General features: G+C 38.7%; 1 protein-coding gene and 1 long non-coding RNA gene across 6 annotated transcripts in view; one reads left to right on the forward strand and one right to left on the reverse strand.

Annotated features, from left to right (window-relative positions):
* The window catches only part of DCAF1 (DDB1 and CUL4 associated factor 1), an 80,088-nt gene that overhangs the window by 46,916 nt on the left and 9,482 nt on the right, over positions 1-23,690 (forward strand). For all 5 annotated transcript variants that reach the window (XM_077858752.1, XM_077858751.1, XM_077858754.1 and 2 more), the window contains 9 exons: positions 540-1,803; positions 2,397-2,595; positions 3,956-4,038; positions 4,606-4,690; positions 7,433-7,666; positions 8,252-8,345; positions 8,879-8,983; positions 9,192-9,265; positions 9,987-10,088. In XM_077858752.1, coding sequence (XP_077714878.1) covers positions 540-1,803; positions 2,397-2,595; positions 3,956-4,038; positions 4,606-4,690; positions 7,433-7,666; positions 8,252-8,345; positions 8,879-8,983; positions 9,192-9,265; positions 9,987-10,088 — 2,240 coding nt within the window. The remainder of the gene's footprint in view (positions 1-539; positions 1,804-2,396; positions 2,596-3,955; positions 4,039-4,605; positions 4,691-7,432; positions 7,667-8,251; positions 8,346-8,878; positions 8,984-9,191; positions 9,266-9,986; positions 10,089-23,690) is intronic.
* Positions 760-22,435, reverse strand: LOC144290002 (uncharacterized). Its single transcript, XR_013357886.1, has 3 exons — positions 20,218-22,435; positions 13,066-13,226; positions 760-6,047 (listed from the first exon to the last, which is right to left on the reverse strand). It is a non-coding gene; the product is annotated as an uncharacterized LOC144290002 (long non-coding RNA).

Here is a 23,690-nt window from a genome sequence, read left to right on the forward strand (position 1 = left end):
ATACAGTTTTTTGAAATATACTTTATTAAGAGAAGGGCTGGTAAAGGCTCTTGCTAAGGTGAGCATGCAGAGTGGTGTGACTGGTTGTGAGTCTTGGGTGTACCACTTTGGGGAGAAAGCCTGAGATGCAGCTATTTGTTTTTACCTTTCTTCATATGTAGCAAAAGGGGTTCCTGATGCCACTGTGACATCCAGGCTGAGGGCTCTTCCCTTTTTTGCTAAAGGTTTTAATTTATTCCTACTATTTTTCTTCCCCTTACCCAGGAAAAATTGCACATAACCCTTGGTGACTTTCACATAATACTGACATCATTCCCCTATTTAACAACTGCATATGATGTATTGCGTCATGAAGATATATTGTAGTAGAACTGATTGCATTTTATTCAAAAAATTCTTGTACTTTAATACAACAGTGTGGTAGTTTTAAGTGGAACAACATGAATGGAAGTCTGAATTTTGACTCTGGAACAGTCATTGAAGTTGCTTGTTAGTTTTATGAGGAACAATATGAAATGTTTTGTATTTCTACTCCATAGGTATCAGCATTATTTTGGGAGTGGCTGAGGGTGAGTTCTTTATCCATGATGCTGAAATTCAGAAGTCAGCACTTCAGATTATTATCAATTGTGTGTGTGGCCCGGATAACCGAATTTCCAGTATTGGCAAATTCATCTCTGGAACTCCTCGGAGAAAGCTGCCTCAGACTCCCAAAAGCAGCGAGCACACCCTGGCCAAGATGTGGAATGTGGTCCAGTCCAACAATGGCATCAAGGTGCTCCTGTCCTTACTGTCCATCAAGATGCCCATCACTGATGCAGACCAGATAAGGGCTTTGGCCTGCAAGGCCCTAGTGGGCCTATCACGCAGTAGCACCGTGCGGCAGATCATCAGCAAACTGCCTCTTTTCAGCAGCTGCCAGATTCAGCAGCTGATGAAGGAGCCTGTTCTGCAGGACAAGCGCAGTGACCATGTCAAGTTCTGCAAGTATGCTGCTGAGCTCATTGAACGAGTATCAGGAAAGCCACTTCTCATTGGCACTGATGTGTCTCTGGCACGACTGCAGAAAGCAGATGTTGTTGCCCAATCGAGGATTTCCTTCCCTGAGAAAGAGCTGCTTCTGTTGATACGAAACCATCTCATTTCTAAAGGGCTTGGGGAGACAGCAACTGTGCTGACAAAAGAGGCTGACTTGCCCATGACTGCTGCCTCTCATTCTTCTGCCTTCACCCCAGTCACTGCTGCTGCTTCTCCTGTCTCTCTTCCCCGAACCCCTCGCATGGCCAATGGCATTGCAACTCGACTGGGCAGCCATGCTCCTGTGGGTGCCTCTGCCCCTCCTGCTCCCACTGCCCATCCTCAGCCACGGCCCCCCCAGAGTTCACTAGCTTTGCCTGGACCATCTTATGCAGGCAGTTCCCCCTTGATTGGTAGGATCAGTTTTATCAGAGAGAGGCCATCACCCTGCAATGGCAGGAAAATCAGAGTGTTGCGGCAGAAGTCGGACCATGGCGCCTACAGCCAAAGCCCAGCCATAAAAAAGCAATTGGACAGACATCTTCCGTCCCCACCTACGCTGGACAGTATCATCACAGAATATCTTAGAGAGCAACACGCTCGATGCAAGAACCCGGTTGCCACCTGCCCACCTTTCTCTCTCTTTACTCCTCATCAATGTCCTGAGCCAAAACAGAGGCGGCAAGCGCCAATAAACTTTACCTCAAGGCTAAACCGCAGGGCATCATTTCCAAAGTATGGAGGGGTGGATGGAGGGTGCTTTGATAGGCACCTTATCTTTAGCAGGTAAGGAGAGCCCACCTCCCTGGGAATTGGAATGATTCTTCTATTTAAAACAAAGTGTATGGGTGATACTAGTATAGAATGATGAACCCAGAATGCCAGACTGTTTGTTGGCCTGAAATTCCAGTGATTATCTCCTTGTGTGAATACATGAGTAATGTAACTATACCCCCTTTTGTCAACCGTGGGATCTTTGTGTGATTGTTGTATATTGTTAGGATACTCTGTGTTCTTGTTATAACTATTCTGTTTTCTAGAACCCATGCACCATGGTGTGCCTAACTAGACTCCCAAACTATTTTTTTTTTATTGGTGCAAGTTGTTTCCTACTCTGATCCTTCACAAATTTCATATAAGATGATGGAATCTCAAGGTTTAAACATGGGGATTTTTGTTAAAATTTGTAAGTAGAAGTCCTTTTCTCTCACTTAAAATGCAAATGAACCACTGAACGTCACTGTGATGTTTTGGAAGAATTTTAAACATATGTGTTTTGTTTCTTCTTTCAGACTTCTAGCAAAGTTTTCTTTTTTGGAGTCCTTGTGCATTCTTTGTTTCTGATTCTTCTTTTTCCTTTCTTTCTTTTTTTTGCTTAGGTTCCGTCCAATTTCAGTGTTCAGGGAAGCCAATGAAGATGAGAGTGGCTTCACTTGTTGTGCATTTTCAGCACGGGAGCGGTTCCTGATGCTTGGCACCTGCACTGGGCAATTGAAGCTCTATAATGTGTTTAGTGGACAGGAGGAGGCCAGCTATAACTGTCACAACTCGGCTATCACACATCTTGAACCTTCCAGAGTAAGGATCCCTTCTTAGGTTGTTCTAGGTCATTCTTCTAAGGTGGGTTGGTGAGCTGTGGGCTTGTAGGCTGGCTCTTTATTTGTATATAAACTTTTATTGGAACATAGCCATGCTTATCCATTTATATATGGTCTGTAGCTGCAACTGTGCTACAATGGCAGAGTTGAGTAGTTGTGACACAGACATATGGCTCACAAAGCCCTTCAAGTGAAAGTTTACCAATCCTCTTCTAAGAGGGGGAGCTGTGTGTGAATGTGAAAAAAAATTTTTTTTTTAATTTGCCTCAGATGGAAACAGTCTATTAACTATGATCACAGAAGTTTTCTTTTTGTATTAGGAAGAAATCTCAAAGTACTGTTTTTAGGAAAACATTATAGGATCCTAGTGGGTCCTGGTTTATTAGTATTATTCTGTGGATGGAATTGATACTTTGGTTATTTCTTTTTTTTTTTTTTTTTTTTTTTTACAATTTTTTATTTATTCATGAGAGACACACACAGAGAGAGAGAGAGAGAGAGAGAGAGAGGCAGAGACACAGGCAGAGGGAGAAGCAGGCTCCTTGCAGGGAGCTTAATGTGGGACTCGATCCCAGGTCTCCAGGATCACGCCTTGGTCTGAAGGCGATGCTAAACTGCTGAGCCACCGGGCTGCCCTGTTATTTCTATAAGTCATTAAGAAGTCTATAATTCATTAAGATGACAAGGGTAATTTCCTTGATTTTAGAGTAAAGGAGACTCAGCTCTTATTGGGCTTTTTTTTTTTTTTTAAGATTTTATTTATTTATTCATGAGAGACAGAGTGAGAGAGAGAGTGGGGAAGGGGAGGCAGAGACACCGGCAGAGGGAGAAGTAGGCTCCATGCAAGGCGCCTGACGTGGGACTCGATCCTGGCAGGATCACACCCTGGGCTGAAGTCGGCGCTAAACCGCTAAGCCACCCAGGCTGCCTGGGCTTTTTTCTTTTGAAAGAATTTTAAGAGTTTTTAGCTAAGAAAGTCTAACAAATTGGTATTTCAGATGAGGGAGACTGAGGTATAATATAGCCAAATATTTAAGAAAGGAGGAACCATCTTTGACATCCTTCCAAGTTTTTTCTTCCCCTACCCTTGTAACTATTATATTTTTTTGTTACTAGGTCAGGAGGATTTAGTATTTCCTAAATTTAAGTATTTTTTTAGGACATTGCATGTGCACATATTGAAATTCTAGCAGCTTCAACCATTTCTTGGTTCTTTGTGGAGTTTTTCTGTTTTCTATATAATACAGTAGTATTTTTTTAAGCTTGCATTTTAAAATGCTAAGGGCAGGTAGCATTTATATAAACGTGATTACCCACTGTGGGCCTCCTTCTTCTTTTAGGATGGGTCCTTGCTGTTGACATCTGCTACTTGGAGCCAGCCTCTGTCTGCACTTTGGGGAATGAAATCAGTATTTGATATGAAGTATGTATCTACTTTTATAACCCTAGTCTTTCTGTTCTATAAATCACCTAATTTGTATTCCCCTTCATCCAGTTCTTCAACTTGAAGCCTTTTGGGAAAAGATGAATGCTGTGAGTTATTGTTAGTTTCTCTTTCTCATCTGTGGCTCATATTTAATAAGATTGTATCCTTTTTAATTCCAGGATATTCTTACCAAGTATTCTTACCACTCCCATCACACAGCTGACCCTTCACTAATCCAAAATGGCACATCTGTGTATTTTCTCATGTTCACATATGACAGTTGCACTCTTTATCTTTCAAAGACATGTGTGGCCATTTTTTTTTTTTTAAACCAAGTAACTCCTGTTAATTACCTGTAATTAATTCTTTTGGGTCTTCTTGGTCAAACATGGAGGAAAAAATTTTTTTTTTTTAATATTAAACATACAATTTTTCCTCTTTCGTTGCTGGGAATCCTGAGATGAGTATGGTCAGGCAGGAGGCTGAGAATCATGTTTATTTTCAGTGTTGAGTGGATATGTTCTGAAGGTCCATTGCTTATGTACTTCTGTTGTTTGTCTGTAGGCATTCCTTCACAGAAGATCACTATGTTGAGTTCAGTAAGCACTCTCAGGATCGGGTCATAGGTACAAAAGGAGACATTGCTCACGTAAGTACTTAATCCCCTGCTTTCAAGCTAATTATGCCCATTTGTTTGTGCTCAAAGCTCCTGGACTGAAGGACAGTCCTAAGGGCAACAATAAATTACTTAGTGATATTCTTTGTAGATAGAATCTAGAAGTGTAATTAAGTAGTTCTAAGCTATATGGGACCAAACATGAACTAATCTGGCAATTCGAGAAAGATGTCATTAGCATAGCAGTTATTTTCAAATACTTACTAAGTTTTAGATGAATTTTAAGTCTCTGCCTTTATGAAGCCTTACTGGGGAGACAGTATATAAGCAAATATATAGTATGTCAGTTGGTAAGTGCTGCCAAGAAAAAGAAGCAGGGTAAGAGGAAGTGGTGGTGATGGTGTGGGGGACTTGTATTTTATCTAGGATAGTCAGTATCACTGACTGGGTAATGTTTAAGGAATATTTTGAAGGAATTGTGGATGTCATGTAGATATTTGGGGGAAAAGTATTTTAAGATAGAGGGAATGTCAAGGGAAAAGTCCTTACTTGGGAGGTGGGAGAGAGAGGAGGGGGAACAGCTCAGGTCAGTGTCAGGGGGAGAGGGTGACATGTCATAGTAGCATCTGACAGGCTGTTAGGACCTTTGACTTTTCCTGTGAATGAGATGCAGACACTATAGGGTGAGCAGAGGACACATGACTGGCTGTAAAGTTCCTAAAATGTGAGTCTAGAGCAAGAGCAGGCTTTCCAGTTAGGAGGATGTCATGACAACTTGCATGTGAGGCCTGCAATGGGCTGGGCCCAGTTGAGCATGGCACAGGTGATGAGAAGTGATACAGCTAGGCCCTGGGATTCTGGATGCATGCAGTTCTTCTATTAGACATTCAAGTAAGAAATGGCAGTTGAATATACAAAATGGGAATTCAAGAGAGAGGTCTGGGATAGCAGATACTAATACAGGAATTACCTACATGTTGATAGTCTTTAGAGCCATGAACCTGGATGAGATCATTAAGGAGGCTAGAGAAGAGAACTGTGGGGACAGTCCTAGGATGTGCCAATATTTCAGATTTGCCATGTGACCAGGACTTGGGAGGGAGACCAAAGAGAATGGCCAGTAAGACAGCAGGAGACCTTATGAAAAAAATATACCACAGACGGCAAGGGAAGATTCTTTTGAGGAAGACTCGATCAGCTGAGTCAAAAACTATTCATGAGTTTTTAAGATGAGAGTTTGAGAGGTGCTTTTGATTGAACAATTGGAGCTTTTTATTAACCACGTGAGGAGCTACTTCTGTGCATCAGGGCCAGTCTGATTAGAGTAGGTTCATGAGAGAACAGGGAAGTGGAGGCACTGAGTAGAGACCAGCCTTCTGAAGTATTTTTGCTGGAAAACAAAGCAGAGAAGTGGGGTATAGTAGCTTGAAGGGGGGAATTCTCTCAAACTCTTCACTTGAAAATGTTAAAATACATAGAAAAGCTGAAAGAGTAGTACATATACCGACCACCTAGATTCAGCAATGTAATGTTTTACCATTTTTCTTTCTAAATATATGTATGTGTTTCTGAATCATTTGAAAGTTAGTTGCAGACATCGGGACATTTTATCTCTAAGTCTTACAGCATGCATAGTCTAGCAATAAGGACATTTTACTACATAATAATATTCTATTATCAAACATAAGAAAATTTATATTAGTTCCCAAATAATCATCTAATATTCATCCGTACTCAGTTTTCCCCATTGTTCCTTTTTGTTCCTGATGTGTTTGGTTTCAAGTGCCTTTTTTCTTTGAACCAGGATCCAGCCAAGATTCACATAATTGCATTTGGTTGTTATGTCTCACTAATGTTTTATTTTATTCTATTTTTTTAAAAGATTTTATTTATTTATTCATGAGAGATACAGAGAGAGAGAGAGGCAGAGACACAGGCAGAGGGAGAAGCAGGCTGCATGCAGGGAGCCTGCTGTGGGACTCAATCCTGGGTCTCCAGGATCACGCCCTGAGCCGAAGGCAGGCGCTAAACTGCTGAGCTACCCAGGGATCCCCTCACTAATGTTTTAAAGCCAAGCAGCATTTCTTTAGTTTTCATGACATTGACTTTTGAAGGGACCAGACTAGTTGTCTTGTCTCATGATCTCAATTTGTTTGTTTTCTTGTGGTGTCTCCTTATTTGTTCCTATATTACAGGAGGAATTTTTTTTTTTTTTTTTTTTAAGATTGGAAATATTATATGTGTAAGCTGATGGGAAAGATCTGGTCTCTCTGCATGGGTTTCACACTGTAGACTTTGGAACTGTTAGTATTGTAGGCTAAAATACTGGGAAATTTTAAGGAGAAAGGGTCTTTCATTGATACCTTTCTCCAAAAAGTGACCCTTTAATAGTATCTGGGTAATTATTGGTCAATCCATATGAATTTCTCCATTTCAATCATAGAAACATTTTCTGTTTCTTGAAAGGAGGAGGGGTAGAAGAGGGTTTTCATATCTTTATTGCAATCTCTTTTGTTTTGTTTTGTTTTTTTGCAATCTCTCTTTTAATTTTCCTGTGGGAAAGAGACTTTTCAAACCTTGAATGGGAGCCAAAGCACTTAAACTTTGCTTGGATTGGTATAGTCTTCCTACTTTTCAGGTATTCTACAACATTAGGACTTCCATGATTTTGTTGGGATTTGGAAAGCATGGAAAGATATTTTACACAGCTTCTCTTTGAATTGTCAGTGGATGGATTGTTCTGATTTTTCTCTTCCCACCCCTTCTTCTCTAAAGATTTATGATATTCAGACTGGCAACAAGCTGTTGACTCTGTTTAACCCAGATCTTGCCAACAACTACAAGAGGAACTGTGCCACCTTTAATCCTACAGATGATCTTGTCTTAAATGATGGCGTCCTCTGGGATGTCCGCTCTGCACAGGCCATCCACAAGTTTGACAAGTTCAACATGAACATCAGTGGTGTTTTCCATCCGAATGGACTGGAGGTCATCATTAATACTGAGATTGTATCCTTCATACCTATGTCTTACTTCCCATTTGTTAGCTGGTTTGTGATGCAGAAATAATTTATCTTTCTACCAACATCCTGTTAAAGTATCCACACAGGTAATAATTTGGTGCCTCTCCTTTGATTGGAAGTGTTAATCTCCAGTGGTTGATAATTACCAATGACTTTGATGAGCATGTTTTTCTTTGTATGGAGAAGAGTGACCAGATTCCTCCTTGTGCTTTTCCAAGTATTAAACAGATTTTCATGTCTTCAGAACAATTTTACTTTTGCATTACAGAAATCAGTTGCTAGATGTAAGAGTAAAATGAAGTGCTACTATTGAGAAGAAGGGAATTTGTATCACTTTCATGTAAATATGTGAGAATACCATAGTAAGTTTTCAGGGACATTATTCTATAATACGCATTCTAAATGCTTTTGTTTTACTTTGAAAGCATTTTTATTCTGCCTTTAAAAAAGTGTACTTTTAAGGCATTCATATCTCACAGGAGGGGAAAAAAGTGGTATTTCAGAATTTTCCTCATGAAGTTGCATAAGAAATTTTGTATAGAATAGTTTTCCTTGACCACTCTCCTCCTAGTGGGATCTTCGCACTTTCCATCTTTTACACACAGTTCCTGCTCTGGATCAGTGTCGTGTGGTATTTAACCACACGGGGACAGTGATGTATGGAGGTAATAAACTTTTTACTTTTCTACATTGTTATTTTTCTCTTTTCTCTTCCTCCTCATTAATTTGTTTGGAAATGTCTTTCAAATGTGAATTGGAAAGCATTTTAAGGCTGTAACATAAAAGACAAAATGATAGCACAAATGGTGACAAAGTTTGTTGATGAAAATAATGTTGATTTAGGGTGAAAGGCCACTAGTTTTGAAGATAACAAACTTTGTATATAGAGAAATTTCATGCATTAATTTCCCATCTGTATCTTTATGAACTTGAAGAATCTTTGCATTTGTGGTCTTGTGATGTTGTAAGCCTTTAGCTGTAATACTTGCTGAGAGCTAGATGAGAGGTTGAGGATCCTGTTTGGTGTATGCAAGGAGGATGCATTGAGAGGAACTAACTAGATAGAGTGAATTTACTACAACGAAACTCACTAAAGTCTTGATTGTCCATTAATACTTCTGCACTTGTGAGTAGGGGATGTTTCTTATGTCTAATTGTATTTTGCTCCTTGCCCCTTTTATCCCTTTTTCCCAATTAGCTATGCTGCAGGCAGATGATGAAGATGACTTAATGGAAGAGAGGATGAAAAGCCCTTTTGGATCATCCTTCCGAACATTTAATGCAACTGACTACAAACCTATAGGTAAGCATGAAGAAACAGACATTTTGTCATGTTTTGGTTTTCCTTATGTAATCCATCTCTTTTCTGTAGTTTTTCATGAAAAGCCAAGAAGTTATGGAAATATTTATGAACAATCACCTTGAAATTCCTTTAGAGGAATTTTTAAGGTGATTGTTTTAAGGTCACAGCAATAGTCCAGTCCTGAGTCTTGTCACATTCTGTTTTCCAGCAACCATTGATGTGAAACGGAACATCTTTGACCTGTGTACAGACACCAAAGACTGCTATCTTGCTGTCATTGAGGTAAAGTGAGCCAACAGAAACCTTGCTATTTTGTTCTGATGTTTAGAATAATTTTCCAAGTTTTACAGGCATTTTGTCTGATCTAAGATATGTTCTAAAGTTGATGCATTTCTGAAGGTGGTTATTGATAACCTACTCATTTGATCAGGAGATAGACATTGTAAGAGATATAATAAGAAAATTCCAATATAAAACGATATGGACAATCTTATCTTCTAATATCTTGGATTCACTGTTATCCCTTTCTTTTTTTTTTATTTTTAAAAATATTTTATTTATTCATGAGAGAGAGAGAGAGAAAGGCAGAGACACAGGCAAAGGGAGAAGCAGGCTCCATGCAGGGAGCCTGACGGTGGGACTCGATCCTGGGTCTCCAGGATCAGGCCCTGGGCTGAAGGCAGTGCTAAACCACTGAGCCACCCGGGCTGCCCCTGTTATCCCTTTCTTAAAGGAGTCTAGATCTCTTGCCAGAGCAAGATAGGTTCATTCTAAGGATGGTGGTCTCTCTTTTGTATCCCTTGCTCTTCTAAAGCCTTCTCATCTTGCTTTCTTTCCCTTTCTGTGTTCCAGCCAACATTTTCAGAATTAGTTCAAGAATTTTGAGTATCAGAAGCTTTGACAGTTATAGGGTCAAGGTGCATGGGTGCTAGTCATAATTGAGATGTAGATGTGGGCCTTCTGAAAACTAACTGCTCTTTTTGGACTGGGTGTTCTATTTCAGAACCAAGGCAGCATGGATGCTCTGAATATGGACACAGTGTGCAGGCTGTATGAAGTGGGCAGGCAACGTCTGGCAGAGGATGAGGATGAAGAAGAGGACCAGGTCAGTGGTCTTTGAGATTTCTTGTTTCTAAACAATGCTTTATAGAACAATAGATTTTGCTCTTCTGCTTTTTGCCTTAAAGATTTTTATTAGTCTTTGCTACCTGTTGGTATATTCTGCAGGTGTATCAGCCATACAATTACTAAAATAACTAAAACTCAGAAGAAAGTAGATTTTTGTTATTCTAAAACTTTAACCCCAGTACTTGATGGTCTTGTGAGTTCCATTTGTAGATTAATTTGGATGTTAGAAATCTCTGAAATTGTTTTAGATGTTAGATGTTTCCTTGAACTCACTTTTGGACCAGTGCCCTGTATGGCTTCAGGATGAGCAGTCCCCATATTCCCAGTGTCAGTACAAAACAATGTCAGTCTGCTGAGATGGGTCTTAGAAAATGGCTTAATAAGCCTTGTAAAGGTCTGGTTTGCATTTTCTGTTTTATGGCATAGTCTCTTTTCACAGTAATCGATTGGAGCTTATAAGTAAAGAAGATTTTGATGCTTTTGGAAATTAAACATTTATTAAATGTGGATAGTATGTTTCACAGTTTTTTTCATAGGGGATTTTAAGTTATGGTCAAACTATGCTAGATGCTTGCCTATGTGGTGTATTGGTATCTGTTATGAAGAGTTTCTTAAACTTCTGACTTTGAGCAGATCTTTCCTTTCAACTGGGCTCATATCACATTCTCTATGCATAAAGCTCCTATAAATATCCATGCTTTTGTGTGTTTCAGCTCCTTTGGGTAGATACTAAGGAGTGCTTTTGCTATGTTGTATGGGAAGATTTATATTTAGTTTCATAAGAAACTGACAAAGTCTACCAGAAAGGCTGTATACATACATTTTGCATTTTCACCATCAGTAAATGAGAATTCTTGTTCCACATCCTTACCAGCATTTGATATCATGTTTTGGATTTTGGACATTGTTATCAGTGTTTTGGATTTGGGACATTCTGATAGGTATGTAGTAGTATATATCACTATTTAATTAAATTAAAAAATTGATAGACATTCCTTTTACACACAGTCAAAATGTGTGGTTTGATTTTTTTGGAGTAGAAAGGAATTAGTCTTGTAGTTTTATGAACCTCTACAAATCTCTGAGAATGATTTATGAACCTTTGACACCCTTCCTGATGGCTGATACCAGACCAAAAGGAAGGAGACTTTCTCTACAATCCCTTTTGGGCTCCTCCCGCATTTCAGGGAGCTTCTTTTTAAGTGGAAGGCTCTCATTATTTTAATTTGCATCTCCCTGATGGAGCATCTTTCCGTATGCTTATTTGCCATTTGTAGATCTTTGATGAGGTGTCAAAGTCATTGGCCTATTTTTTAAATTGGGTTGCTTGTGTTTTTATTGGGGTTTTATGAGTTCTTTAATATTTTGGCTAATAATCCTTTACCTGCAAATATTTCCTCTTAGTTTGTAGCTTCTCATTCTCTTGACGGTGTCTTTCAGAGAGCAGAAATTTTTGTCTTCATGAAGTCTAGTTCATCAGTTATTTCTTTCATGAATTGTGCCTTTGAGGTTGCATCTGAAAAGTTTTCAAACTCAAGGTCATCTAGATTTTCTCCTGTTAATTTTCTAGGAGTTGTATAGTTTTGCATTTTGCATTTAGGTCTGTGATTCTTTTTCTAGGAGTTGTATAGTTTTGCATTTTGCATTTAGGTCTGTGATTCTTTTTGAGTTAATTTTTGTGGAGGGTATAAAGTCTGTGTCGAGATTCATTGATTTTTTTTTTTTTTTGGATGTCCGGTTTAAATTCCATTTGTTAAAGACTTTTTTTCCCATTGTATTGCCTGTGCTCCTTTCTCAAAGATCAGTTGACTATTTGGGGGAGATGGGGAGCAGATGGAGAAGGAGAGAATCCTAAGCAGGTTCCATGCCCAGCACAGAGCCTGACATGGGGCTCTGTCTCATGACCATGAGATCATGACCTGAGCTAAAATCAAGAGTTGGACACTTAATCGACTGAGCCACCCAGGCTATTGACTATTTTTATGTAGATTTATTTCTGGGCTCTCTATTGTTCTGTTGATCTATTTGTCTATATTCTTCAGAACCACCGTCTTGGTTACTGTCATTTCATAGTAAGTTTTGACAAAAAGTTGGTATAGTGTCAGTCCTCCAACTTTGTTCTTCAGTATTGTGTTGACCATTTTGGGTTGTTTGCTTCTCCATATAAACTTTTGAATCAGTTTGTTGATATCTGCAACATAGCTTGCTGGGATTTTTTTTTTTTTTAATTTTATTTACTTATGATAGTCATACAGAGAGAGAGAGGCAGAGACATAGGCAGAGGGAGAAGCAGGCTCCATGCACCAGGAGCCCGATGTGGGATTTGATCCCGGGTCTCGAGGATCGCGCCCTGGGCCAAAGGCAGGTGCCAAATCGCTGCGCCACCCAGGGATCCCGCTTGTTGGGATTTTGAATGGAAGAGCATTGAATTTATTTCTATACCAGGTTAGGAAGGTCTGACATCTTGACAATATTGAGGCTTCCTGTCCATGAACATGGACTCTCTCTTCATTTATTTAATTATTTGATTTTGTTTATCAGAATAATGTAGTTTTCCTCCTACAGATCTTGTACGTATTTTGTTAGGTTTATACCTAAGTACTTAATTTTGAGAAGTGGGGCAAATGTAAGTAATACTGTGTTTTTAATTTTAGTTTCTATTTGTTCATTCCTGGTGTACAGGAAAGCTGTCCTAGGAAATATTATGAATTCACTTTGTGTCCTGCAACACTGCTATAATGGCTTAATTCAGTTTTCATTGTCAGTTCTTTGGGATTTTCTGCATAGAAAGTCGTATCATCTGCAAACAAAGAGTTTTATTTCTTCCTTCCCAGCCTGTACCCTCTTTTTTCCCCCCTATTCTTGTCTTACCGTATTAGCTAGGACTTTCAATATGATGTTGAAAAGCAGTGATCTTGATTCTGATCTTAGCAGGAAAGTTCTGAGTTTCTTACCATTAAGAATGATGTTAGTTGTGGTTTCTTTATAGATAGATGTTCTTTATCTAGTTGAAGAAGTTCCCCTCCATTCCTATTTTACTCAGAGCTTTTAGTTATGGGTGTTGGGTTTTGTTAGTCTTCTTCTGAATGTGTTGATACGATCTTTTTTCTTTAGCCTGTTGAAGTAATGTATTACATTAATTGATTTTAAAATGTGAACCAGCCTTGCATAGCTGTAATACATTCTATTTGGTTGTGGTGTGTAATTCTTTTTATACAATGTACAGTATTTTGTTGAGGGTTTTTACATCTGTGTTCATGAGAGATGTTGGACTGTAGTTTTCATTTCTTGTGTAGTAGTCCCTTCCCCACCCTCCAGCCCCCCATCTGTAGTTTCACTTTCTGTGGTTTCACTTTCCATGGTTTCAGTTACTTGCAGTCAACTCCAGTCTGGAAACAGATGTTCCTCTTTCTGATGTATGGTCAGAAGGTCATTAGTAGCCTACATCACAGTGCCTCATTCACCTCACTGCATCTTACCATGTAGGCATTTTATCATCTCACATCATCACAAGAACGGTGACTACAATACAATCAGATTTTGAGAGAGAGACTATATTCACATTAATCTCTTACTATGCCTAATTTATAAACTAAACTTTATCATAGGCATGCATGTATAGCAAAAATATATATATAGGGTTTGATGTTGTCCTTTGTTTTCAGGCATCCACTGGGGATGGGGTATCTTGGAACATATCCTTATATCCTTATTGGATAAGGAGGGGGGCCTTACTGTAATCTCTTTGGAGTTGGTATTAGGGTAATGCTGGATTCTTACAATGAATCAGAAAGTATTTTATCTGCTTCTTTCTCCTAGAAGAGATTTTAGAGAATTTATATATATATATATGTATCACACACACACACATATATAATATATTATATTATATATGTATTTATGTTTAAGTAGGATTCATCAGTGAACCCATGTGGGCCTTGTGCTTTCTGTTTTGGAAAGTTATTAATTATTGATTAAGTTTCTTTAATAGCTAAAGCCCTATTCAGATTATCTATTCTTCTGTGCATTTTGGCAAATGGTGCCTTTCAAAGGGTCAGTTCATTTCATCTAGGTTATTGAATTTGTGGTCATACAGTTCATAGAATTCTTTTATCCTTTAAAATTTTTTTCTTAAAGATTTTATTTATTTATTTTTAAAATATTTTATTTATTAGAGAAAGACTTTGTGTGTGCGAGCAGGGGGAGGTACAGTGGGGTATGGAGCCTGATATGGGGCTTGACCCACAACCCTGAGATCATGACCTGAGCTGAAGCCAAGAGTCAGCTGTTCAACCGACTAAGCCACCCACCCAGTTGCCTCAGAATTCTTTTATCCTTTTAATGTCCATGGGATCTATAGTGATGTATCCTGTCTTTCATTTCTTTTTTTTTTTTAATTTTTATTTATTTATGATAGTCACAGAGAGAGAGAGAGAGAGAGGCAGAGACATAGGCCGAGGGAGAAGCAGGCTCCATGCACCGGGAGCCTGATGTGGGATTTGATCCCGGGTCTCCAGGATCGTGCCCTGGGCCAAAGGCAGGTGCCAAACCGCTGCACCACCCAGGGATCCCTCATTTCTGATATTAGTAATTTCTTTTTTTTTTTTTTTTTTTGATATTAGTAATTTCTGTCCCCTTTTTTTCTTAGCGTGGCTAGAGGCTTATCAATTCTATCAGTCTTTTTTTTGAGATTTTATTTATTTATTTGAGAGAGAGAGATCGAGCAGGGGAGGAGCAGAGGGAGAGGGAGAAACAGAAGCAGCATCCCCACTGAGCAAGGAGCCCGAAATGGGGCTCAATCCTAGGACCCTGGGATCATGACCTGAGCTGAAGCCAGACTCTTAACTTACTGAGCCACCCAGGTGCCCCCAATTTCATCAGTCTTTAATATTTAAAGAATCAGCTTTTTTGACTGCATTGATTTTTCTCTGTTAATTTCCTGATTTCAATTTCATTGGTTTCTACTCTAATTTCTGTTATTTCTTCTTCTGCTTGCTTTGGATTTGATTTGCTCTTCTATTTTTAGTTTTCTAAGGTAGATGCTTAGCAACTGAATTTAGATCTTTATTCTTTTCTAATATGTATTCAGTGCTATAAATTTCCCTCTATGCCCTGCTTTCATTGCACCCCACAAATTTTTATAAGTGTATTTTCATTTAAAGTATTTTTTGAGATTTCTTCTTTGACTCATGGATTCAGAAGTGTGTTGTTCAATCTACAAGTATTTGGAGTTTCCGAGCTATATTTCTGTTACTGATTTTTAGTTTAATGCCATTGTGGTCTGAGAGCAAACATTATATAATTTCTATTTAAATTTGTTATGGTGTGCTTAATGGTCCAGAATGTGGTTTATCTTGATGAATGTTTCATATGAGTTTGAGAAGAATGTGTATTGAGTTGTTGGACAAAGTAGTCTATGGATGCCCATTATATCCTGTTGATTGATGATGTTGATCACTTCAACAATGTCCTTACTGATTTTCTGCCTGCTCTTTCCTTTTTTTTTTTTTTTAAGATTTAATTAATTTATTTGAGAGAGAAAGTACAAGTAGGGGGAGGAGCGAGGGAGAGGGACAAGCAGACTACGCTGAGCACGGAGCTTAGTGTGGGGCTCAGTCTCAGGACCCTTGAGATCATGACCTGAACCAAAATTAGGAGGTGGGTACTTAACACTGAGCCACCCAGGCACCCCTTTATCTTTCCATTTCTGATAGAGGGGTATTGAAGTTTCCAGTTACAGTAAGTGGATTCGTCTATTTTGTCAGTTTTTGCCTCTTGCATTTTGATGCTCTGTTGTTAGGCATATGTATGTTACAGATTGTTACGTTTCCTTGGAGAATTAACTCCTTAATCATCATATAATGTCTGTCTTTATCCCTGGTAACTTTCCTTAGTCTGAGTGTCTTGGTCTGAAAGTAGTTACCCTGGCTTTCTTTAATTTGTGTTAGCATGATATAGCTTCCTCCATCCATTTATTTTTTATTTTTTAAAGATTTTATTTATTTATTCATGAGAGACAGAGAGAGAGAGGCAGAGACACAGGCAGAGGGAAAAGCAGGCTCCACGCAGGAGCCCAATGTGGGACTCGATCCTGGGTCTTCAGGATCACGCCTGGGCCGAAGATGGCACTAAACCGCAGAGCCACTGGGGCTGCCCTGTCCATTTATTTTTAATCTATATGGATCTTTCTATTTGAAGTGGGTTTCTGGTAGACAGCATGTACTTGGGTCTTGTTTCTTGATTCACATTGATAATGTTTTTTAATTGATGCATTTGGAATATTGACACTCTAAGTGATCATTGGTATAGTTGCCTTCGGGGCACCTGGTTGGCTCAGTGGTTGAGCGTCTGCCTTTGGCTCAGGTCATGATCCCAGGGTCCTGGGATCAACTCCTGCATCAGGCTCCCAACAGGAAGCCTACTTCGCCCTCTGCCTATGTTTCTACCTCTCTTCTGTTTCTCTCATGAATAAATAAATAAAAACTTAAAGAAAAAAAAGGTATAGTTGCCTTCATATCTGTACTTATTACTGATTTCTATGTGTTGCCCTTGTTTTTTATTCCTGTTTTTGTTTGCTACTCTTTGTATGCTTTTTGTTGTTTTAATTGAGCATTTTTATAGGATTCCACTCTTTGTTAACATTTATACTTAAAAAAAAAATCTTTTTTAGTGGTTGCCTTAGAGGTTGCTATATACCTTTTCTAGTAATCCAAGTCCACTTTGAAATAATACTCTACCTCTTTACAGGTAGTACAAGTACCTTAGAATAATCCTAATTCTTCCCTCCTTGTTTTATTGCTGTCCTTTATTTTACTTATGTGTAAGCATTCAGAAGAATATGTATGTATATGCATAATCATATAAGCACACATTATTGGTGGTTATTTTGGATAAACTGTTACTATTTTGTACACAGATCCATTATAAAAAAAATAGGGATGCCTAGGTAGCTCAGTCAGTTAGTCACCTGCCTTTGGCTCAGGTCATGATTCCAGGGTCCTAGGATAGAGCCCTATGGCTTGCTCTCTGCTCAGTGGGAGTCTGCCTCTCCCTCTCCCTCTGCCCCTTCCACCCTCTTGTGTATGCACTCGTTCTCTCTCAAAATAAAAAAAAATTTTCTACAAAGAATAACTGAGATGTTTATTCTACCTTTACTTCCTTCTCCACTGCTCTTCCTTTATGTTGATTGGAGTTTCTGACCTTGATCATTATCCTTCCCTCTGAAGAATTTGTTTTAACATTTCTTGCAAGATGGGTCGACTGGCAACAAATTCCCTCAATTTTTGTCTGAAGAAGAATTTTTTTCTCTGCTTTTGAAGGACAGGGCTATGGAATTCTAGGTCATTTTTTTTGTTTCTGAACATTTTAAGTATTTCACTTTCCTCTCCTTGCATGGTTTTTGAGGAGATGTGTGGTACAGTTTTTATGTTTTTTCCTCTGTAAGGTCTCTTTCTCTCCTCTGGCTTCTTTTAAGGATTTTTTTTTTTTTTTTGATCTTTGATTTTCTGTAGTTTGGAAATGATGTCCCTATGTGTAGGTTTTTTGGGGGTATTTATCTTGCTCAGTGTTCTTAGAGCTTCCTGGATCTGTGGCGTGGTGTCTGCCATTAATTTTGGCAAAATTTTCAGTCATCATTGATTCAAATACTTTTTTTTCTTTTTTTTTTTTTTTTTCTTTGAGAGAGAGTGAATGGGGAGGAAAGGGCAGAGGGAGAGGGAGAGAGGGAATCTTAAGCAGGCGCGATGCCCAATGTGAAGCCCGACGTGGGGCTCAATCTCACAACTTTGTTTTTTTTTTTAAGATTTTATTTTATTCATGAGAGACACAGAGACATTGGCAGAGACATAGGCAGAGCGAGACATCAGGCTGTCTGTAGGAGCCTGATGCAGAACGTGATCCTGACCTGAGCCAAAGGCAGACGCTCAGCTACTGAGCCAACCAGGTGCCCCTTGATCTCACAACTTTGAGATTATGACCTGAGCTGAAATCAAGAGTCAGATGGTTAACTGACTGAGCCAACCAGGTGCCCCCAAATATTTCTTCTGTTTCTTTTTTTCTTTTAGAATCTCTGTTATGTGTATGTTATACCTTTTGTACTCATTCCACAGTTTTTGGATATTTTGTTATGTGTTTTTAAGTCTTTGTTCTCTCTGCTTTTCCGTTTTGGTGTGGTGTCTTTTGAGATATCCTCAAGCTCCGAGATTCTTTTCTTAGCTTTTGTATAGTCTACTAATAAAGCCTATCAAAGCCATTCATTTCTGTCACAGTGTTTTTAATTGATAGCATTCCTTTTGGTTCTTTAAATTTCCATCTCTCTGTTCCCATTGCCTATCTCTTCTTGCATGCTGTCCAGTTTATCCATTAGAGAGCTACTTTAGCATCTTGATCATGGTTGTTTCAAATTCCTCGTCTAATAACTCCTGTCATATCTAAGTCTGGTTCCATTGCTTTCTCTGTCTCTTCAAACTGTGTTTTTTTCCCTTTTAGTAGGTCTTAAAATTTCTTTTTCGAAGATTTTATTCTTAAGCAATCTCTATAGCCAACGTGTGTTGATGACCGGGGCTCAACCTCATAACCCTGAGATCAAGAGTCACATGCTCCACCAACTCAGCCACCCAGGCATCCTGTAATTTTTTTCTTTTCTTGATACCTGGATATGATGTGCTGGGTGAAAAGACCTGCTGTAAATCGGCCTTTAATAATATGGTGGCAAGGTGTGGGGGAAGGGAAGTGTTTTATAGTCCTATAAGTAGGTCTCAGTGTTTTAGTGAGTCTGTATCTCTGTGCTGTGAACTTCACACATGGTTCTGAGTTTTTTCCATCTTGTTTTGGAGGGAAAGGAGGGCTACAGTGGACTGGAGTTTGGATATTTCCCTTCCCCCAGATCAGTTAGGCTCTGATAGTGTCCCAGCAGGTTAGCCTCTAGTTAAATACTTCTCCGAAGGGGAGGCTTTGTTAAGAAGAACAGAATGCTCTTGTGTATTTCAAAATGGTCCCCCCTCTGCCCTCTTTGGGAAGGCCAAAGGGATTTTTCTCCAGTACTCACTATGAAAACCTGGTCAAGTTCCTGGAGGTAAAATTCACATTAGTGCCCAGTTGAGTGAGTCTTTCTAGTTTTCTCTCTGAAGATTTATCCTCAGAATTGTGTTTAGTAATTTATCATTATAGTTCAGGTTTTCCAACCTTGGCACTGGTTCCTATGGACGTTTATCCTTTTGGATTTATGCCCTGATAAGTTGCAATTTTCTGCATTTTCTTGCTGGTATCTCCAATTTTGGGGGCATTGTGCCCCTGTGACCCCCAGCCCTCTGTCAAATCTAAAAAGAGTTGTTGATTTTTCAGTTTGTTCAGCTTTTTACTTGTTAGGATGTTGACTTCCAGCTGACATGCCACTTTGGAAACTAGAAGCAGTACCATGTTGTTGTTTTCTAAGATTTTATTTATTTTTTAGAGAGAGAGAGAGAGCGTGCACAAGCAGGGACAGAGAGAAGGAAAAGCAAGGAGCCTGATGCAGGGCTCAATCACAGGATCCTGGGATCATGACCTGAGCCAAAGGCAGAGAGTTCACTGACTAACCCACCCAGGTGCCCATTACCATGGTTTTTGAATGCCTTATTTATTAAAAGATAGGCTTTGGAGTTTAAACCACTTTACCCAGTGCTTCTAGGGAATTCCCTAGTGTGGAAGGGGATTTCTGTTAATGTTTTCCAGCTTCATGGCTTGGAGAGTCCTCAGTGATCTCCTTGGTTTCATGGATGAGAAGGAGCCTGTTTTGTTGAAAGTTCATGTGAGTTTTGAGATACGGACAAAAGGGAGAGGTCTTCAGAAGGATACTTGAGGATTTTTTGTTGTTTGTTTGTTTTTTTTAATAGGCTCCATACTTAGCATGGAGCTAAAACATGGGGCTTGAACTCACAACCCTGAGATCCAGACCTGATCTGAGATCAAGAGTTGGTCGCTTAACCAAGTGGCTCACTTGAGATCTTTGTGACATGGATCTTCATGTTCTCTTGAGTGTTATACTATTTAACTTGTACATGTTGGTAGTGTTTCTTGGTAGCAGAGCCCACAAGTGCTACTAGATCCTCCAAATGTTACATGGTTACCTTGATTTGGTGGTTTCTTAATAGTGGCCAACTGTTATCTTAGTCACCTCACTCAATGCATACTCTTTTCCACTGTAACTGTCATGAAACATGATGTAGTTTATCCTTGAATAGATACAGAAGATGATGTTGTTGAGCTATTTGTCAGTATGTTACAGTGGTACAGATGATCTCATCCTCTATGGCTTCATTCATCACTACTCCCGTCACCTGTAGATCATTACCACTTATCAGTTGTCTCAAGCTTCTTGGATGTTGCACGTTGTACTGTAAATTTAAAGCAGAAATGGAGTTTATTTATCAATACCATTATTCCTACCCTCCTAACATCCTTGCAGTTTATGAGGGAGTGGCAGTAATAGTCTTGGGACTGTCACCTGGATCCAGTCCATGTGGTACCTATTATCTTTGAGGAAGAGGTCAGGAGACGTAAAACTAGCATTGCCCTAGACACCTTGGGATCTGGAAGGCTGCTGTTCTCAGGGTTGGCCTCATTCTTCTTGCAGACGTAAAGTGATGAGAAGTGAGTTTTCTCATGGCTGGCTGTGGAAGCAAGAGACCACCATAAAAGAACAACTTAAGGGAAGGGACTTCTTGATTCTTTTCCTATGCTTCTGTTTAACTTTCCTTTTGGTAAGGTTAAGAGAGAAGGAGAAAGGGGGCTGGGTAGGGTAGTTGTTGGGACTTCTGACTGTGGTACAGGAAGGAAAAATAGAGACTTTCTTGTCACAAATAGCCAAGGTCGAGAGAGGCAGGCTCAAGAAGGCCCTAATGAATGGCTCTAGGCCATTGTGGACTATGTGTCTGTGTAGGCAATGTAGGTGAGTTAGCATTGCTTCTGGATTTCAAGGCTTGTTTCATTACCTAATGACATCACTGTCCTTAGGGATCATCTGGTGCATTGCATTTTTGAAGGACCTCCTTAGAGATCTGGTTTTACTCTCAAGCCCTTGGCATTTTGATTTTGATTTAGAGTTGTTTTAGTGGGAGATACCATATCTATCTAAGCACATTTCCTTTGTCTCCTGAATTCTGTTGATTTATGTGTCAACTTGGAATCTTGCAGTAGTAGTATTTTGCAGTATTTACTACTATTTCCATTAGATTTCTGTCTTCCGTGTGCCAGCTTGATTTTATTTTTAACTCCCTTTCCTTTGTGTGCTTCACCTAATTTTAAAATTAGAGACTTAATTTTCTTGCAAGTCATTTGCCATTCAAAGTTTTGTCCTAGTCTAGATATCTGCTCTCAGGTCTCCTCAGATGTCCCAGGTATGACTTATATGGCTCAGGGATGCCAGCACCTGTGACTGACACTTTGAATTTGCCTTTTCACCTTAGCAAAATAAAATTAGAAGTATGAATGATCAGCTGCCACCTGATAAAATTGTCCAGCATAAAGTGCCTATATAAATATTTATTAGAAAGCTTTATTGAGATATAATTTACATACCATAAAAATGGTTGTTTTTTGCCCTTACATTTCCATAAATTTGGAGATTAACAAGAAGGAACAAATAGAATCAATATATTGTTGAATGAAAACATCTATGATGTATTTGGCTTCCATAAATATTTGGTTCCTAAGGTTGCTAGTCCTCCAGCCTTCAGGCATTTGATGAAAGCAGAGATAAGCCAGTCATTTATGAAAGCTCATACTATCCATTGGAATTTTGGTATCTGTGTTGTTCTTTTACAAATCAATTCAGTCAACTTTGATGTTGGCTTTTAGGAAAATTATAAAATCAGATTAGTAATTGATCATTGTTTCTAGATTTTGAAAAGGCAATACATTTCAACTAATTATAGTTAACCTTAAATTTAAAAAACAAAAACAAGGGAATAATGCTCTCTTTTCTCCACTCCATTTTGGAATCTGGGACACACTGTGTGCTGTGCTTCCTGTGTGTTCTCCACTGCCTAGAAGCGGATGGTAAGAGTCTTTACTGATTACACACCTGCTATAAGCCTGGTCATTGATTCCTAAAAGACCTTTTTCTCCCCACTAAATTTTTTAAATGTATGTGAGTTAGATTCTACCTGTGAGATGAAAAACCACAAGTTTATGACTCTGAAATGAACCTTTTAATGATTGTTAAACACCAGGAACAACTGTCAAAAAGAGAAGCAGGAGTTTAACTTTTATAAGATAAGACATGTTGAATGAACTGTCAAGAAGAGTAGGCTCAGATTTCATTTCATTTCATTTCATTTCATTTCATTTCATTTCATTTCATTTCATTTCATTTCATTTCTATTTATTTATTTATTTATTTATTTATTTATTTATTTATTTATTTATTTATTTATTTAAGATTTCATTTATTTACTAGAGAGCGAGCACAAGCCAGGGGCAGCAGCATGGAGAGAGGGAGAAGCAGGCCCCTGCTGATCAGAGAACCCATTGTGGGGCTCAATCCCAGGACCCTAGGATCATGATCTGAGTGGAAAGCAGACGTTTAATCAACTGAGCCACTCAGTCACCTCTAAGCTCAGGTTTTAATTACATTTTTATAAAGTTATCTTGATTTTTAGATTAACTATTCTTAAAGTATGACCAGAAGTTTGGTTTTCTAAGAGGTTGGTTATATTTTTGAAGGTAATATATGCTAAAAGCAAAAAAAAAAATATATATATATATATATCTCTATATATATATATAGATATATATATATTTATATCTATATCTATATATATATATTTTTATATCTATATATATATGCTAAAAGCTATTTCTCTTGAAAATGAGACGTATTCAAGAAGAATTTTGAATGGTCTAGGAACAAATGCTGCACTGATTTAAAAAATCAAATTGTTAAAAAAAAATCAAATTGTTTAAGTTCTAGACAACAAGACAGTTGGATGTAGCAGAGAACATCAGTGAAATACCTGGAATTACCTTTTTGGTTCTGTTTTTGGGAGTCTGTGGATAGGGTATATTATTACAGAAAAGGAGAACATTAGAAGATACTTATACAGAGATTCTTCATTAGGGGTGCACTTCACAGTTCCTGGGGAAACTTTCCAAAATCCATGTGTGTGAGCTTCACTTGTAAAAGTTAGCTCTGTCAGCCTGGACCCTGGGTGTGGTTTAGGAATTTGTATTTTGGAAAACTTTTTCCCAGGTGCTTCTGATGATCACATTTGAGTAGGAGCCACTCACCTCTTTATCAAGAAATTGGGATTCACAGAGGTTGGCATTAGAGAGTTGTTCAATAAGTAGTGCTTCCCTTGTAATTCTGGAACATGGTCAGTATTTATGGATCTCCTGTGGTTTTGGTTCTGGGAATGGAAAAGACCATAGAGAGCTGGAGAGACTAGAGACGGGCAAGAGAAGGGAGATGCATTAGTGAGTGTAATGAGAGTGGGTAGGAGGGAGTCCTGGGTACCTGACATTTGTGGGAAACAGTAGTCAATTGGATGTGAAGCCTTAGGAGTGGGAGAAGTGAAAGATAGTTGAGATTTTCAGCTGGTAA

The sequence above is a fragment of the Canis aureus genome, chromosome 19 (genome assembly GCF_053574225.1).
Source record: "Canis aureus isolate CA01 chromosome 19, VMU_Caureus_v.1.0, whole genome shotgun sequence".
In the NCBI taxonomy this organism is placed as follows: domain Eukaryota; kingdom Metazoa; phylum Chordata; class Mammalia; order Carnivora; family Canidae; genus Canis; species Canis aureus.